This window comes from Ovis aries, chromosome 14, assembly GCF_016772045.2.
Source record: "Ovis aries strain OAR_USU_Benz2616 breed Rambouillet chromosome 14, ARS-UI_Ramb_v3.0, whole genome shotgun sequence".
NCBI lineage: Eukaryota > Metazoa > Chordata > Mammalia > Artiodactyla > Bovidae > Ovis > Ovis aries.
Genome location: NC_056067.1, coordinates 14209231 through 14227293, shown reverse-complemented (window position 1 = coordinate 14227293; position 18063 = coordinate 14209231). Strand labels below are relative to the sequence as shown.

At 53.3% G+C, this 18063-nt stretch overlaps 1 protein-coding gene across 8 annotated transcripts in view; it reads right to left on the bottom strand.

Moving 5' to 3' along the window:
* Nucleotides 1-1672: 1672 nt before the first annotated feature.
* SPIRE2 (spire type actin nucleation factor 2) overlaps nt 1673-18063 on the bottom strand; it is a 34440-nt gene continuing 18049 nt past the window's right edge. For 5 of the 8 annotated variants that reach the window (XM_027977775.3, XM_060398288.1, XM_060398289.1 and 2 more), the window contains 13 exons: nt 16871-17230; nt 13829-13909; nt 13564-13728; nt 12985-13071; nt 12741-12873; nt 12488-12657; nt 11572-11761; nt 10940-11061; nt 8153-8287; nt 7997-8064; nt 3369-3396; nt 2541-2672; nt 1673-2348 (listed from right to left, as the gene is read on the bottom strand). In XM_027977775.3, coding sequence (XP_027833576.1) covers nt 2043-2348; nt 2541-2672; nt 3369-3396; nt 7997-8064; nt 8153-8287; nt 10940-11061; nt 11572-11761; nt 12488-12657; nt 12741-12873; nt 12985-13071; nt 13564-13728; nt 13829-13909; nt 16871-17230 — 1977 coding nt within the window. In that variant the 3' untranslated portion in view covers nt 1673-2042. Of the gene's footprint in view, nt 2349-2540; nt 2673-3368; nt 3397-7949; nt 8065-8152; nt 8288-10939; nt 11062-11571; nt 11762-12487; nt 12658-12740; nt 12874-12984; nt 13072-13563; nt 13729-13828; nt 13910-16870; nt 17231-18063 lie in introns of those variants that run through there. The other 3 variants (XM_027977776.3, XR_006055909.2, XM_042230798.2) reach the window with 3 other exon arrangements.

Sequence of the window (18063 nt, the reverse complement as noted above, 5' to 3'; positions counted from 1 at the left end):
CGTGGAAATGGGCCCTCCCTCCCTGACGGAGGAGAGCAAAGGGCCACGGTCAGTCAGACGACTCCGACTGCGGCACCAGGCCGATCCCTGAACTGAGTTCTTACATCACCCTAGAAGGTCGATATCCATCCGTTTATAGGTAAGGGAACTGGCCCACGTAGAACGTAGGTCTTTCTTCCTTCTTGCCTGCGGTTGCAGAGCTCAGATGAGGAAGGCTGCTGGCGAGGACCCAGAGGGAGGCAGTTCTGTGTGCCAGTGCTCGCACCGCTGGTCCGATAGCCATGCTAGTCCCTGGGACTCCTTCACCGTGGCTGGCACGTGGCTGCTGCCTCAACCCCCACCCGGGCCCCAATCCAGCCACTAAGAGTTAAGTTCACACACACAGGACCTCCAGGCCACCCTCCTCAGGAAGATTCTGACTGTGCAGGGCCAGGCTCGTCCCAGATGTGACTAGCTTATGCAGGTTTGTCACCTCACCTGTGGATGGAAACGCGGGGGTGTCACCTAAAGCTGCTTCCTGCTCTGCTGTCCCTAAGTCGACTGCCCGGGAACTGTGAGGGGTGCCCTCCCTGAACAGGCAACTCTGGGCCTGGGTCTCTCCCAGTATTCCCAAAGGCCTGGCCTGAGCTGGCAGCTTGGCTGTGAACAGTTCTAGAGCGAGCACCTTCGTGTCAGGAGGGTGACATTAGGTGAGCAGAGGTGGGGTGGGTTTGCTGGGTGGACACCAGAGTTTGCTTCCCCTGGGTTCAGCAGGAGGCGAACCCGCAGCACCCAGGCTGCAGGAACACTGGGAACCCTAGACCCTCCCTCCTGACCTCACCTTGGAGACATGTGGGCCCTCCTGGCTTAGTCCAGCTGTCCCAGGGTGGCTTTCATTTCACAGTATCCCTGTGAGGATTAGAACCCAAGTCTCTCCTTATTGGGAGCCTGGACCTGCATGTGTCCCCTGCCTGCTTCCTCACCTGCAGGATTATCTGCCCTTGGGGATGTTATCACCCTTGGAGGTGTTTTCTCCTTGCTTGCTGTGTGACTGGGCACAATTCCTTACCCTCTCTGTGCCAGTTTTCCCCATTTAAAATGGGAATAATACTCCCTGCACAGGGAGTGCTTAGAACAAGTCTGGGAACTGGATGTTGTTCCTGGCTGCTCTCTCTGTGTCACTCAGTGTCCCTGGATCGCAGCTGGGGAAAGAAAGCACTTCACCCGAAGGCCCGTCTGCTGCAGGTTCTGTCCCTGGGGCCTCCTCAGGCCTGAGAGCCTGGCATCCAGTGGGCCTGGCTGTGCATCTTGGTCGGTTCCCTCACCTCTTTGAGCCTCAGCTGCCTCATCCGTAAGAGGCGTGACCACAGAAGCCCACCGCAGAGCACCTGGGTGGCCGCTCACACATTCCCCCAGCTCTGCAGGCCCTAAGCAAGCCCTCTGCCTAGAGAACAGCAGCAGAGGTCTGGGGGACGAGGCCGAAGGGTCTCCCTGGCTGGCAGGTGATAGAAAGCAGCTGAGCGGTTGTCACACATGCAGCCCTGCTGACTGTAAGACCAAGATGGCCAGGTCATGGAGTGACCCTGAGCACCCTTGTGTCATGACGGCCTCCGCCCCTCAGAGCCCAGCCTTTGCCCTCGGAGCACAGGCCCACTGCTGCAACTAGAGAGCTCAGTTCACACCCGACACCGGAGACTGTGAGACCACCTTTATTAGGCCAGGAGTAGCCATGGGCACAATCTACGGAGTGCCTTCCCATACCAGGACCTCCAGCATCACCAGGGCCCCCGGACCAGCACCACCCCGGCACCTCTGAGTGTGCTGCTTACACCCACCTGCCCCTCCTTGTCTCAGTGAGAAGACCTGCTCCCACCCCGCCCAAGGAATCCTGAGAGGAACAGTCTCCCCAGGGAGGGTCCTGGCGTGAGCTCTGGGGGCCAAGGGATGTGAATATAAATATATAGGCTGTGTGTATATATTACATAAACATATGTATATATGTACATGCACATCGGGAGGACGGGGGTTCTTGTCCCAGGATGGAGACTTGTCCTGGTCCAGGCCTAGCCCAGCTCCTCCCTGTAGGCATGGCCATCTGGGGGCACCTTGAGAAGCATCTGCCAGGCAGCCCAGGGGCTACAGGTCATCACTTGAGGTCGAGTGTCCAGGTGTTCGGGACATACAGGGACTGGGTCTGGCGGGCACGACGCGGCGTGGTGTTGAGGGCATCCACACTCCTGCGGCTGGAGTGCACCACATCCGCTACGAAGCCGGTGCAGTCGCTGCAAACGTCCTTCATGACACAGCCGTGGGTGTACATGTGCGGGAACTCCTCCTCCACGTTCCGCCACTGCAGCCCTTGCAGCGATCTGGGGCAGGACAGGGCTGTCAGGGGGTTCTGCCCGAGCCTCTGCATCCCCCACACCCACGCCAGGCAGAGCAAAGTCCACCCCACAAAAGCCCTTCCTCAGGAAGAACTGGGACTCCGGGCTCTGACCACTCTGCCCTCCTTCCCCAGAAGAGAAACCCCCACCCAGCTCCCAGCCCATCAGGAACATCACCAAGGGCAGCACGCACTGGAAGGCGTCTCTTCTCTGTGTTGGCGTGGTTTTGGCAGTTGACATCCTCTGAGGACTCTCAAAGCCCAGTGTGTAGACGGGGATGTGAGAAAACTTCTTAGAAGGCATCTTCATCTGCAATACAGAGAGACACTCCAGGCACCTTGCTCCCCCGAAAAAGGCCACCTGCCCGGCCAGCAGAGGACCCTGCCTGAGGTCACTGGCTCCCACATGCTCACTGGACGCCCCTTCATGCCTGGCATTTGAAGGTATGGTTCCCTTGCCTTATAGAGCAAAGTGTGCCTTTTTAACATGCCAGGTGTAGCCCAGTGGCCTGAATGTAACCATCACTTAACATTGAGAATGGTCATAAAAGGCAAGGGTTGGAAAATCATGGTGGTAAAAACCTCTCACACAGAGGACTATCTCTGGGATAAAGGAGAGGTGAAGGAGAGACACCCAAATTGCACCTCAGGTGTACACAGACACTACAGGCTGCTGTATCTAAAGCAAGCCCTTCCAAAAACACTTGAGGATTGTGGTGTTGGAAGGAGACTTTAGAGAAGGGTTTCTTGGCACTGGCCTACTAAAACAGAATTTAAAAAAAAAAAAAAAGAACCATCCACAGGGTCTTTCCACTGCAGTCTTGGGCAGTGTAGGAGTGGGTTCTTCCTGGAAGGAGAAGATGAAAGAAATGACTAGGGAGGGGGGGATCATCAGACTCGAGATAGCAGAGCCTCTGTCAACCCCCCACCTCATTCCCAGACAACCCAGCCAGGCTGCAGGACGCTCAGGACACGGGGCCTCGCTCTGACCCCAGGTGGTCCTCACCTTTATGCTACAGGAGTTGCAGACGGCTCTGGAGAGGAAAGAAGAGGGTTAGTAGGGTCAGCTCAAGGGGTCTAGCACGCAGGCCAGGCCAGACTGTTGCCGCCTTCTGCTTGCCCCCTGGCCACATCAGTGTTTTAGTCTCATTTTACTCCCAAATCTTGCTTTTCTTTTTACTTAGCTCCACACCCAAAATACTCCTTCCTTCCAGGCTCTTTCTGGGGACCATGGATCCGCAGTGGAGGGTGCCTGACTTCCCCCACATGAGCACTGCCACAGCCACAGGGCCGTCAGGTGACATGCCCAGCTTTAAGCAGTGAGTAATGTTTATTTCCCATCCATATGTGATTTCAAAAGTACATGCCTTTCTGTTGTAAAAATTCAAACACTAGAGAGAATTTTAGTCATGCGTTCTCTCCTGTATAGCCCATTCTGGAGATGCTCCCTACTAGCACACTTTCCAGGCTCCAGATCTAAGCATAAATGAATAAAAACATACATTTAAAATAACAGTAAAATACATGGCATGGGGTATCCTGTGTACTATCCTATCAAGATACACCAGGGTTCTTCTCCACATCAGTGCAAACTGTCCAAATTCATTTTTTAAAACAAGGGACCATATACTCTTAGAGGGATGTCCCATACTTAATCTGCCATCAACAAACCTCTGTATTCATTTGACTTGATTTCACTGTGGTCAGGGAACATACTCTGTATATGAATCCTTCCACATTTCTGAGACCTGTTTTATGACCCAGAATACAATCATGTTGGTTAATGTTCCATGTGTACTTGACAAGAATGTACATCCCATTGTAAGGACTAGTTTCTGTAAACATCATGTAGATTAAGTTGGTGATGGTGTCATTCAAATCTCCTATACCCTTAGTTTTTCATTTCTCTAATTATAACCATGGATTTAGCTAGTTTTCCTTGCCGTTCTGTCAACGTTTTGTTCCATGTATCTTGAATCTCTTGATAGGTACAGAAAGTGTTCAGAATTATTTCCTTCCTTTATCACCATGAAATGAACTCCTTTAACTCTGGTAATATTCTTTGCTCCATAGTCTACTTTGTATGGTATTAACATACCAACTCAGGCTTTCTTTAGACTACTATTGGCATGAGGTATCTTTCTCCATCCTTCTTCCAATCAATTTGTGTCTTTTATTTAAACTACAGGTCATAGGAATTCCCTGGTGGCCCAGAGGTTAAGACTCCACACTTCCAATGCAGAGGGTGTGCATTTGATCCCTCGTAGGGGAACTAAAATCCCACAAGCTGCATGGCACAGCCAAAAAAATACACAACTTATAGACAGCAGATTGTCTTGCTTTCTTTAATCAATATGGGAAACTCTGTCTTTTAATTGGCCTGTTTAAGCCATTTATGTTTAATGTAATTGTTGATACAGTTGGGTTTAAGTCTGTCATCTTGAGATTTGTTTTTTCTGTCGTGTTTGTTCTTTTTTCCTTATTGAGTACTTTTTTTATGATTCCATTTTATTGGGTTGGCCAAAAAGTTTATTTGGAAAAACCCAAATGAACTTTTCAGCCAATCCAGTATATTCTTTTTGACTTAAAGGCTAATTCAATGGTTGTGTTTGGGCTCACAGGATCATCTCTAACTTATCACAGTTTTCCTTCTAGTCATATTTTACCATCTAATGTACAGTATAAAAAACTTGTAACAGCATATTTCTGATCCTCACCTTCAGTCTTAATGATATTGTTAGGATATTTTTACTTATACATCTGTTAGAAGCCCCCAAATACATTTTTTATTACTTTTTTGCATTCCTAATAAACTCTGTTTGGATGGCAGACTGAATTTCACCTTGCTGGGTGCTACATATTGGTTTACCATTTGTATTTTTCTCATCTGTTTATTTTTGGCTGTGCTGGGTCTTCACTGCCGCCTGGGCTTTTCTCCAGTGCAGAGAGTGGGGGCGCACTCTAGTTTCGGTGCACAGGCTTTTCGTTGCAGTCGCTTCTGCTCTTGTGGAGCCCAGGCTCGAGGGTACCTGGGCTTCAGGAGTTGCAGCTCCCAGGCTCTAGAGTCCAGGCTCAATAGCTGTGGCACATGGGCTTGTCGTTGTGTGGCAAGTGGGATCCTCCCAGATCAGGGATCAAACCCATGTCTCCTGCGTTGGCAAGCAGATCCCTTACCAGTAAGTCATCAGGGAAGCACCGGTTTCCCTTTCAAGGAGGCATAGGAAGAGAATCTTTTATGTTAGGAGACTTACATCTTAGTAGCTACTGTTCCTAGTGCTCTTATTCCTTTGTGTACATTCACATCTCCATCTGGCATCATTTTAATTTTATGCAGCAGGCCTCGTTTATCATTTGTCCCAGTATGGGTCTGCTGGTGGCTTTCGTATTTCTCGAAGTGTCTTTACTTTTGCCTTTGTTTTTGACACAAATATTCTTGTACAGAATTCTAGATTGACCACTTTTTTCTTCTTTCAGTACTTTAAAGATGTTATTCCACTGACATCCTGCTTGTAGTGTTTCGAAGAGAAATCTGCAGTCATCTTTATCTTTCTCTATACACAATATGTCTTTTATCTGCTGACTGAAGTTAGGAATTTCTGTCTGTCTTTAAAGGAATTTTTCTTTATCATTGGTTTTATCAGTGATCAATTTGATTGTTGAGTTTTGGTGTGATTTTATTCATGTTTCTTGTGCTTGGGGTTCACTGAGTTTCTTGTGGGTTTATACTTTTCATCAAATTTGGAAAACCTTTTTAGCCATTATTTATTCAAATACTTTTTCTGCCCCCACATCTTTAGGGACTTTCTTTATAGCTGTATTAGGCTTCTTAATGTTACCTCACAGCTTGCCAATGCCATTTTCATTTTAAATTCTTTTTTTCTGTGTGTTTTATTTCAGATGGTTTCTACTGCTGTGTCTTCAAGTTAACTAATCTTTTCTTCTGCACATTACTCTAAATGTCTAATCTGCTATATATCATCCAGTGTAATTTTTTTTCTCTCATACATTTCAGGTCTAGACGTTTGTCACTTCTTTATATCTTCCATGTCTTTAACTTTTCAAGGTATAAAATGCAGTTCAAAATTTTTAATGTCCTTATCTGCTAATCCTATAATCTGAGTCAGTTCTCCATGATTTGATTGGTTTTTCTCACCATGGGTCATGTTTTCCTGCTTCTTGACATGCCTGATAATCTGCAACTGGATGACAGGCGTTTTATCTGGCTTGATGCTGGCTATTTTTTTACTCCTATTCTTGAGTTTTATGGGCTTCCCTGATAGCTCAGTTGGTAGACAATCCACCTGCAATGCAGGAGACCCAAGTTCAATTCCTGGGTCGGGAAGATCTGCTGGAGAAGGGATAGGCTACCCACTCCAATATTCTTGGGCATCCCTTGTGGCTCAGCTGGTAAAGAATCTGCCTGCAATGCGGGGAGACGTGGGTTTGAACCCTGGATTGGGAAGATCCCCTGGAGAAGGGAAAGGCTACCCACTCCAGTATTATGGCCTAGAGAATTCCATGTATAGTACACAGGGTCACAAAGAGTTGGACACAACTGAGCGAATATACGTAGACACATAGACTTGAGTTTTGTTCTAGGAAGCAGCTAAGATCCTTGGGAATAGTTTGGTCTTTTCTGGTCTGACTTTGATTTGTTAGTTCTGGAGCAGCACTCAGTCTGCTGCTGCTGCTAAGTCGCTTCAGTCGTGTCCGACTCTGTGCGACCCCATAGACGACAGCCCACCAGGCTCCCCCGTCCCTGGGATTCTCCAGGCAAGAACACTGGAGTGGGTTGCCATTTCCTTCTCCAGTGCATGAAAGTGAAAAGTGAAAGTGAAGTCGCTCAGTTGTGGGGGCGCTTATTTCTGGTAGTGAGGCAAGACCTTTCTGTGATTCACTCAGCAGCCCATGAGTCACAACTTGCCACCTTGGTTGGTGGGAACAGACACTATTCCTGGTACTGCTCCTTTAAATCTGTAGGACAGGGTCAGTAAACTTTTCCTTTAAAAGCTCAGATAGTCAACATTTTAGATGTGACTAAATGAATAATAAACAAGTGGGTGTGACTGTGTTGTAATAAACTTTATTTCTAAAATAGGCAGTGGGCCAGGTTTCCACACCCTCAGTAATTTCCTTTGTGTATGTGCTGATCAGAACTCTGAATATGCAAGGAGGACCTTGTGAAGGTCTCTGAGACCTGCTTCCTGGAGAATCCTCTCCCCTGTGGAGATCTGTACCGTGAACTCTAGCTGCCCGGGTACCCCTGTTCTCAGCTGAACAGGCCTAAGTCCAGAGCTGAGGCAGTCGTAGGACAGAGCTTACCCTGTCTGCTTTCTGGTACTTGCTTCATACCTGATTGGTTCTTGAGAACTAATGTTTCATGTTTTTGCATCTTTTTTTTTTTTTTGGCCGTTTCCTGTGGGAAATGCCTGTTCTGCTTCCTATTACCCAATCTTGGATGAAAGTGGGGGTCCCTCAGTTGTTAAATTGAAAATTTTGTTCCTTGGTTGCACTGGTCACCGTGCCTGATGGAACATGCCCCGAACCACAGGAAGCCCTACTGGACAGAAAGCGAGAGGCTTCCTACCTCCTTCCCCTGTGAATTCACAGCCAAGGTGCGTACAGAAGGCTCACCTCTTGCAAAAGAGACAGGAGGGTGGCCAGGACAACAGCGGGAACTTGGCTCGGCAGCAGCAGCAAATCTGTGAGGAGAGCCTGGTTGGAGCCCAGTGTTGTCCCAAACTCGCCAGGCCCAGCCCTGCCCACACCTACCCCCACCCAGCTCCTCACCTTCCCCTTCTTCAGGCTGCTGAAGAGCTCCTTGTTCTGCAGGAACTTCTCCATCTCTGCCTTCACCAGCACACGGCGCACGTCCATCACCTCCTCCACCGTCAGAGCCAGGCTTTCCACGGGGTGGCTGAACTCCTAGGGCAGGAGGCCTGAGGCATTGGTCTCAGGCTCTCAGGGTGTCTCCACAAGTTCCCCATTTCCCTGAGGACTTGGCATCTTCCCGGCCTCAGTCCAGGCAAGCTCCCCAAAACGCCCATGCCTTGAGGCTGTACTGCTCCTGGGACACTCCTACAGGCAGCTCTCTGACCTGGGCCCAACAACTTACTGGCAGCGAGCCCCTCGATGACCTCGTTGCTCACATAACCCTTCAGCACATCCCACCTTTGTTCATGATGCTACCCAGACCTGAACCATCTGCCTCCAACTTTGTCGCTCACCTGAAAACACCCCAGGACAATCAAAGTCACCCAGAGTCCCCAGGCCCACTGCCTCCCTCCTGGAACCCCCACCAGAGTGCCCTCCTGCCCCCCGCCTCACTCCTCCTGGAACCCCACCACCACCACGCCCCCTTCTGCCCCCAGCCTCCTGGAACCCCCGACCACCGTACTCCCTCCTCCTTCCCAGGGCTAACCATCCACTGCCACTCTGGGTCTGTTAGTCAGTTGGCTGCTCCTGTCCACCTCGTCATAACCGCCTGGCCCTTTGGGCTGTCATGGTGAGTATACCCTGTTCTGCCCCAGGAGAACAATCCTGTGTTCTTAGCACAGAATTTGACTTCTCAAAGGGTCACTTCCTCTTCTATGAAGTAGGGTATTTCAGCTCCACTAAGAAGATGCAGTGTCTGGCACCAGAATCAAAATGTTAGCTACGAAGACAAGGTGGCATGGGAGGCACCAGAGGATGTGGAAGTGGATGGTGTTTGTGGTCAGATTTTCTCCTATTTACACTTGTTGGTCAGCTGCTTCTGTCTGGCACTGGGTGAATCTGGGAACTTGCATTCTCTCCTCTCACCTGAAGCATCCAGGTCTCCGGGCTTCTGATTAGTGTTTCCTGTAGCCTGGTGGTGCTGTTTATATGTGAACAATTTCCCTCTAACCTTACAGATGTTACACTCACTGTACAGATTGCTAAGAGATCCCAAGTTGGGTGCTCAGTAGATTGGGTTGAGGCAAGGTCATCGCAGTTCAGGGGTTTGATAGCCAAGCCTCTTGGAAAGCTCTCGAGTCCTGAGCTGGAGAAAGACTCACGAGACTTGCTATTAAACACATGTCCCCTGATTGCTCGACATCCTTCCCTTCAAGAGGTGGTCCTGGGACTTCCCTGGTGGCCCAGAGGTTAAGAATCCACCTGCCAATGCAGGGAACAAGGCTTTGATCCTGGGTCCAGGAAGATCCCACATGCCACAGAGCCACTACGCCCATGTGCTGCAACTAATGAGCCGCCCTCTGCAATTACTAGAGCTTGTGTTCTACAGCACAAGAAGCCACTGCAGTGAGAAGCCCTTACACCATAGCTAGAGAGTGGCCTCTGCTCGCTGCAACTAGAAAAAGCTGGCATGCAGCAACAGAGACCCAGTATAGCCAAAAATAAATAAAATAAAAAATAATAACATCTTTAATAAAGAATCCATCTTTAAAAAAAGGGGACAAGCCACAGGGCAACGAAGCCCTCATATCATGACCACTGGCCCACTACTGTGCTCTGGAGCCTGCCCCACGACTAGAGATGCCATGTGCCGCAAGGAAAGAGCTCCGCAGAACGCGAGGAGGATCCCGAGGGCAGCAACCAAGACCCCACACAGCCAAATAAATAAGATGTAGTTCCCTAAGTAGGACTGAGTGACTGACTTGTATGGAATGAATAAGGTGGAATTGACAGTGTCAGTCCCAAGAATGCGTCATAAAGACACTGGCTTCCTTCTGCTTCTCTGATGGCTCACTCAGGGGAGCCACCTCCTGAGGGTGCTTCACCTGGGACGAGCTGGGGCCCCGCCCAGAGCCGGGGGAGGAGTTTCCTAGGAAGGGTCCTCCAGCCCAGGTCAAGCCTCCAGGTGAGACACAGCCCTGCCACTGCAGCCCCATGGAGGCCACTTCCGGGCTCTGGACCCAGAGAAATGATGAGATGGTAACTGTGTGCTGTTGCAGCTGCTAAGTGAGGGGTGATTTTCTAGGTGGTCAGATACCTAATACAGGGCTCAGAGGGTAAAGCATGCCCTTCAGTTGGGGAGTATTACAGTGACATGACCTTGACTTTTCAAAGCCTTTGAACATCTGTTCTCACTTGAGCCTCTCAGTAAAACCTCAATGAAGCAATAATGACAGCCACCCTCTGGATCCCCCTCCACATGCCAGCAAGGTGCCCTGTGGCCCTGCAGGCACTCCATTTGGCTCAGGTCCAAGTGGGAGCCTCAAGTGGGGTCCAAGTGGGAAGCCTTAGTTCTTCATGATTACAGGTCAGACAGAATTCACAGGAGAGGGAACTGCGGCACAGAGAGGGAAGGGCCCGGAGCCAGAGTTAAGACCCGAGAAAGTGCTGTCCAGTGTCAGCATGCTGCCTTCTCATGTGCCCTGACCCTGAGAGATGGGACTAGGCTGTGCCCTTAGCAAGGTCCTTCTCTGGCCTGGGCTGCAGTGCCCAGAAGGCCCAGGAGGCGGCAGCAAAGACCAACCTCCCCAGGCATCCACTGAGAGGGCCCCCACCACTCCTGAGCCTGAAAGGGGCACTCCCCATCCCCTCTCGCTGCCCCTGACCCTGGCCACCCTGCCCCACAGAGCTTCTGTCACTCACCAGCCACAGGTGACTGGCGTCCGGGGCCACGGAGGCCCCCTGCCTGTCCTCGACTGAGCTCACGTCACTGCGTGGTAGGGAGCTGGGGTCAGGCTGGGACTGGACACTGACAGGGAGAGAACCTGGTGGAAGAGACAGGGGCTGTCAGGACAACCCGCAGCAGCTCTGGGCCGCAGGGCTGTGCTAGGCACGAAGAGGCAGTGGGCGGGATGGCAACCCCAGGCCTCAGCACTGCGGGACCAGCTAACCTAGAGTGGCCGGCTGACCGACGGGAAGGGACGGGGCTGTGACAAACCCCAGGGGACTAATCCAGTCCAGAGTGGTGTGCATGCTCTCTGGGCCCCTTCCCACTGACAGGAAAGAAAAAGATTAGAATGGTCTGTCAATCCATCCATTGGTCCAGTTGTCTTTCTACAGACCAATATGGCAAAGTTAACACCTCTAGGTAAAAGAATTGTGGGGATTTTTCTGAAGTTTTACACTGGATATGGATTACTACTTTAGCAGAGTTTTAAAATTTTAAAAGGTGGAATGTGGCTGCTTTAAGTGATAAATGTCCCTCCGGCAGTGTAAGCTCCATCTGGAGCAGCAGGACCTGCAGGAAGGCGTCCAGGGAGGGAGGGGCCACGTACCCGGCTCCAGGGGGCTCGGCCTCCAGGACTGCATGCTGCCCGCTCGCGGCCGGGACAACTCCAGGCCTCCGGGGGGCTGAGGGACCGGCTGCAGACCAGAGGCCACCTCACTCCGGAGCTGCGCCAGGTCGTGCTCAGAGAAAGAACGATCTCGCTTCAGCGTCCCCTCTCCGCATGGTGACTCTTCCTCCTGTGGACACATCAGCTGAGCAACACCCTGTCCACCCTCCTGTGGACAGTCCAGTCTAGCATCACTAGACCGCTCTGCCCCTGTGCCTCCTGCCTGTCCCCGGACCAAGGCGTGGGGTGCACAAGCTGACTGCTATGCACTACCCCAGCCAGGGGTGACGCATGCTTCAGAAGCCAGCCCCTGCCCTGAGGTCCCTGGAAAGTCCTGGAGATGACAGGCCTGGGGTCACGTGGGGTCACGTGGGGTCACGTGGAGACAGCCCCCAGCCCAGTCGCCAGGGTCAGAGGGTAATGCAGCCAGGATGGGGAGTCACGCTGGGACCTGTAGGCTTTGCACCTCCAAGTGTGGCTGCCCAGCCCAGGAGGACGTGGCTCTCCATTTCATCCTTTTATGTGCTGAGGCAACAGAGGCTCAAGGCCACTGTCTCAGTCACCCTTGTGAGTGACCACGGTGGGAGAGGGTGCCTAAGCCCCGCCAGGCTTGTCCCCAGGGCAGACCCAGCCCCACAGCAGGACACAGCTTCACAGCAGGGTGCAGACAGGACCCCGAGCAGAGGGCCCACAGCTGGATGCTGCACCCTGGCTGTCTTCTGTTCTCTAGAACCTCCTTCTCTCCCCTACTTCTCCTCCCCTCTTCCTTCCCTCCCCTCCTCATCCCTCCTCCCCTCCCCCCCTGCCCCACTTCCTCCTCATGTCAGTCTCTCTTCAGGAACCTGTGGGCTCTGACCTCAGAAGTGTTCATCTCTTCCATCTCAGCCAACGTAGGGGCCTTGAGCAGGACCCGGGGCCTCGGGCGCTGGGCGCTGCTCCCAACATCCGTGACGGACAGGTTGATGCAGGAAGTGGACTTGACGTCCCCAGAGCAGGCGTTGAGGATGCAGGGCAGAGAGCCGAACCCTGGGGGAGGCAGGAGGTGAGGCAGGATGGACAGGACAGTGCGGGGGAGGACAAGGTGCAGGGGAGGGGTGTCCCATGCTCACCCCGCTCGCCCCGGCCGTCCCAGCGCCTGCTCTCCACAGGGCGTAGCCTGCGTTCCTGCTTGATCTCCTCCAGGATCTTCTCGTGCAGAGTTCTCTGCTTCTGAGGTAAGGGGCGAAGCCTTCTCTCTGAGACCTGCAGGGGGTTTAGCAGCACCAGGTGGGGGGCCAGCTCCCTGGAGGCCCTGCGTGCTCTGGCAGGCAGCGTCCCAGAACCAAGCTTCGGGATGCCCCGCGGGGCTGGTACCTGCTTCAGTGGAGGCCGGGAGCGGATGAAGTCCAGGATGAGTTCATGGGCATCTTTCTTCACTCTGGGAGGGATGTCCCCGTCAACCTGTGGGAGAGAAGGAGGGCAGCAAGGCTAAGGGGCCATCTGCTTGGGCCGCAGCCATAACGGGTTCACCCAGCCTCCCCCTCAGTGGTTGTGTGGCTGTGGCCTTCAAGACCTGACCACCAGCTTTCCCTGCATCTCAGATTTTGTATGTTGAAACGCGGGTCAGTGGCTTTACCTCACAGGGTCTTCGTAAGAGTGAGATTAACTCACATGTTTAGATTCTCAGAGCAACGCTGGCACACCACGAGGCCCTGTGAGAGTTAAGTGGGACAATCCCACAGCCTCAGCTCCCGCCCCTGGTCCCCTTCTCCCTGCCAATGTCACACTATGTCCCTGAAAGGACCATGAGGTATATGACTCGAGGCCACATTGCCCATTCCCACTGGACTCCCTGGTTCAGTGACCAGCGCACCAAGCAGGGGCTCCGGCAGGCAGAGGGGCCTGAACATGTGACCTCTTTAACCTGGCCCACTATGACCTTGAGTGGCTCACCATGACCTTGCGCAGTTTGTAGTTCCTGGCACGGATGTCCTGCATGAGCATCTCGAAGGGGGTGAGCTGGAACTCTGTGGGCAGGGGGTTGAACTCCTGCTCCTGCACCTTCTTCAGCTTCACCCCATGGCGAAGCTCCCGCATGAGCTGGACCCAGAGTCGGGCCTAGGCCCACGAGAAGAAGGAAATGGCCGTTAGCCCTGGGCGGGGCTCCAGGCCTGTGCCCCCTCTGTGCCCTGGTGGGGGTGGGGGGCATGTGTCTTACCCAGTCTGTGCGCCTCAGGCTGTCCAGCTCCATAAGGGGCTTCTCTGCCTGCGGTTCATCCTCCCGGAGCCTCTGCAGCATCTGTTTAAGTCCGGGAGAAATGGGAGAACGGGATTAGTGGGGCTGTGCGCCCTGCTGGTCTGCCCCCTGGGGACGCTTCTGCACCACGTGGGCATTTTGGACAAGGCTTTGGGGCACAGAAAGGTATCCGAGGGAACCAAGCCATCAGCCTTAGAACCACATGGAAACACTCATGTCCTGCTGGCTATTGGTGGCCGCTCCTCCCGTGCAAGGGCCGGGGGAAGCATGACCCTTGCAGCAACCCCTGGCTGCAGCAGAACCCATGGCCTCCTCACACTGACCCACACTCCTCCACGGGGGCCCCATCCTCCACAATGCAGGCGTGAGGCCCTCCCGCATCTGGGAAGGGCTCCAGACTGCCGCTCACAGGGCACACCCACCCTCGTGGAACAGCACGGCCTCTTCTGTGCATGTCATCCCATCTGGAGCCTACAGTCATCTGCTCCTTTGATTGTTTTCTGAATGGTTGGCTCGATGAGGTCAGAACCATGTTTTCAGCTTTGGGGCTGTTTTAAATCTGGCTCCCAGTATTGTGTGACACATGCTAGGTCTTAAGCATTGGTTGAGTGAATAAATGAATCAGTAAGTGGATAGTTGGATGGGTGGACGGATGGGCAAGAGGGCAAGTCACTCAGCAGACCCCAATGTCATAGAGATGTATTTCACAAACTGGGAAAAACGCCACCAGCAAGGTGAGGGCCCAGGAAGGATGTTGGGAATGCTCAGGAAGCTGTTTTCTGCTGAGAATTTGTGAAGAGGCTGCTAAGTTCATTGCCCTGGATCTTAGCAGCAGCGGGGGCTCTGCTCTCACTGGCCCTCCATGCTGGAGGAGCACCTGCCTTTAGCACACAGCCTCTGCCACCCCATCCCCCAGGTCAAACAGAACCGGTCACCCCAGCTTCCCTCCCAAGCCACTTGCCAAACTGCCCTGGGATGCTCTAGAAAACTCAGCCAAGTCTCTGAGAAGCACAAGGTGTGTGGTTCTAAAAATAGAGCTGGGTGTGACCTGCGTCTCTGTGGACAAAGGGCATGAAGGTGGGTCTCCTGTCCTTTCTGGAGCAGCTCTACTGCCCCTGAGCAGGCTGTTTCTGCTCTCAATGCCAGCCCAGTCACACACTGCCAGTAGCCCACTTCTCACTGCCTCCTCCAGTCCTGACTTCTCCTGGGTCAACTGCTTGAAGTCTAGAGCTGTTTACACTTAAAGAAAGAGCTTTTATTGCCTGGCCAAGGAACTGACCTCAGCAACAGCCAGGCAACTGAAAATCATTAGGATCCTTAGTGCCACACAGGAGTGCGAGGAGACAAGCAAAAGACCCCAAAGAAGAAAAAACAAGCCCAAGAGGCTCTTCGGGAGAATGGAATGGAAGACCCATCTGTCTCCTTCTCAAACTCAAGGAAAAGAAATGCTTTCCAAGGAGGAGCCAGTTAGTGGTGACCTTGAAGAGACAGCTGGCTGTGGAGTTCCTCCCCAGAGGAAGAAATCTTTCCCCAAAAAGGAACCACACAGTCACCCTGAAAAGTCAGGAAACAGGAGGGTCCTCAAGAAAAAGAGGAACTTGTCTTCCAGGGAGGATCCACTCGGCAGTGGACCTGAAGAGGCTGCTATAGCAAGAGCAGTGGCTCCAAGAAGACAATGCTCTGAAGGGCGTCTCAGGAAAACCAGAATGGACATCTCCCTAGTGGGGCATGAGTTTCAGACATAGTCCCCACTCATCCTCTAGAGTCCAATCAAAACAAAAGGAAAAGCAGACAAGCATTAGGGGCAGCCACAATTAAAGCACTGGCAGGATATCTCTGCGATGCTGCGCAGGAGTGGAGGGAAGACAAAGGATGGGGCTGGGGGGCAGCAGGTGGGCAGAGGGACCACACACACACACACTTTGGGCTACGAGTGGGCTGCAGACGAGGCCAAGTGACCAGAGCAGCATCTGAGCTGTCCTGCGCTAGATGCCAGGCCCCTGGTGAGAACAACCCTTAGAGTGCTCAGGCCCAGGTCTGGGGAAGCTGGGCAGGAAGGAGACACTCGCCAATGAAGGGTCAGGGTAACATCAGGGACCAGCACCGGTTAATTCCAAAAGTACCTCCTGACCTCTCCAAAGTCTCCATTTTCCTCCTCATCTGTGAAATGCTGGTGGAAGGCAGGGGTCCCTGTGGGCTGTGACCCCCATTTCAACGAAACACCTCAGTTCTCTCCAAGGGAGAGGCTGTGAGAGTTGAGCAAAGACTGTCACCTCCTGACTTTGAGACCATGAAGCGGCAGAACAGCTGTGGGGAGAATGCCAGCCGGGAGCCGGTCAAGCACTTCTGCTCCGTACTAGCTGTGACCTGGGGTGAGAACACGACCTCTTAGCGCCTACAGCTGCTCAACTGGGAAATGGGTGAAAACCACGGTGGGGGTGGGGGGTGGTGGGGGTGGGGGGTGGAGAGGAATGTGGGACTGTCATCCAGGGACAAACACCAGGACGAGTGACCCCTCACTGAACTGCCCACCTCCCCAAAGCTCCAACCTGTTGGCACCTCTGCTCCCTGTTTTCAGAAGGAACCAGCTCTGGGACAGGAGACCTGGAGACACAGTCCCTTTTGCAGATGTAAACATGAGGACCAGGGAAGCTAAGGACTGACTTAGAGACATCACGCGTGAGGTCATGGGTAAAGGCACCAGTTTGTGAATTTCTGAGCCTCTGGTCTCCTCTGTGCAAAGCCAGGTAAGCAGGACACTGAGGATTAAGCTAAAACCTACAAAGTGTTCAGGACTGTCTGCCACAGAGTGGACACCCACTGTGGACAGACGGAGGGACAGAAGGAACTAGGCAGGGAGAGGGCCGGGCCCTGCCCACCTGCCCCACCTCTGCGTGTGGAGGCGCCTCTGGGACCCCACCCCTCGCTCGGCTGGCCCCACCCACTACCCTCCACTCCAGGCAAATCCTTGGCCCTCCAGCCTGGGCCACTCGCTTGCCTCACCTCCTTGGCTTCTCGGACCCTGGCGAGGAAGGCGCGCAGTTCCAGCGTCTCCACGAAGAGCGCGCGGCACACGGCCTGGTAGTGGGTCTGTGCGCCCCGGGGCTCGGTCAGGCGCGCGGCACACAGGCGCATAGCCTGTGCGAAGGTGCGCACGGTGCGAGGGCCGCCCTCTGCCTCCTCTTCTTCCTCGGGACCCCCGTATCCTTCGTCGGCCGTCCCGCCACCGCCGTCGTCATCGCAGTCGCTGTTGGCCATGAGGTCGATGAGCCGCTCCAGCTGCGGGCTGAGCTCGCGCTCCTCGTGCTCAGCCAGCCCCCAGTCCAGCGCGCGGTAGATAGCGAAGCCCAGCGACTGCACCACCTGCGGGACAGGGCCCTGCTGTTAGGCCAAGGCAGGGCGGGCACACAGGGCGGGGTGGGGGCGTTCTAGCCGCCGCAGGAGGTCACCATCGGGTGGGTTCTACTGGTGAAATGGGATAGCAGCTGTCCTCTGAGGGGTGCACCACCGCCCCGACCCGGGAAACACAGTGCTCCCCAGCAGCACAGCTACCGCGGAAAACTGCGTGGCAGGTTCTTATAATTAAGACACGCTTTACCGCTAGACTGCAGCTCCTCTGGGCGCGGGGGGCGCGCGGGGGGGGGCGCGCGGGGGGGGGGTTCACCAAGAGAGGAAAACCGGAAATCCCTGTGGGGGAATCCACAAAGGTCAAATCCACCCCAGGTCAGTGGGGTGGTGATCCGAGGGATACTAACTAGTCAGCCGTGCACAGCCCTGAACCCCCAGCACCGCCCAGAGCCAGGACTCTGGAGCTCCAGACAACACAGAAGCAGTCTACAGCCACAGAGGGCAGGCCCCTGGCTCCCGGGGGTCGGGGGGTGGGGGAAGCATGTTGGGAAAGATGTGTGTGGTGTTGCTTACACACCAGTCAGAGCTCGCCACATGTACAGTTTACCCCCAACAAAAGTGTTTAGAAAAAGACAGAGAGGCAACCTAAGGAAGCATTAGTTCATGTGCAATGACAGTATGTTTTAAATCAGAGGAGAAAGGCTAGCTTATTCAATAAATGCTGCTGGAGTAATTGCTTAATGATACATATAAAGCTTGACACTGGATCTCACAAAAAGTGAGACCCCCTCAAGTATTTTCAGCTGCATGTAAATTTCAATGTATGTGAATTTAACCTGAAAGATAAA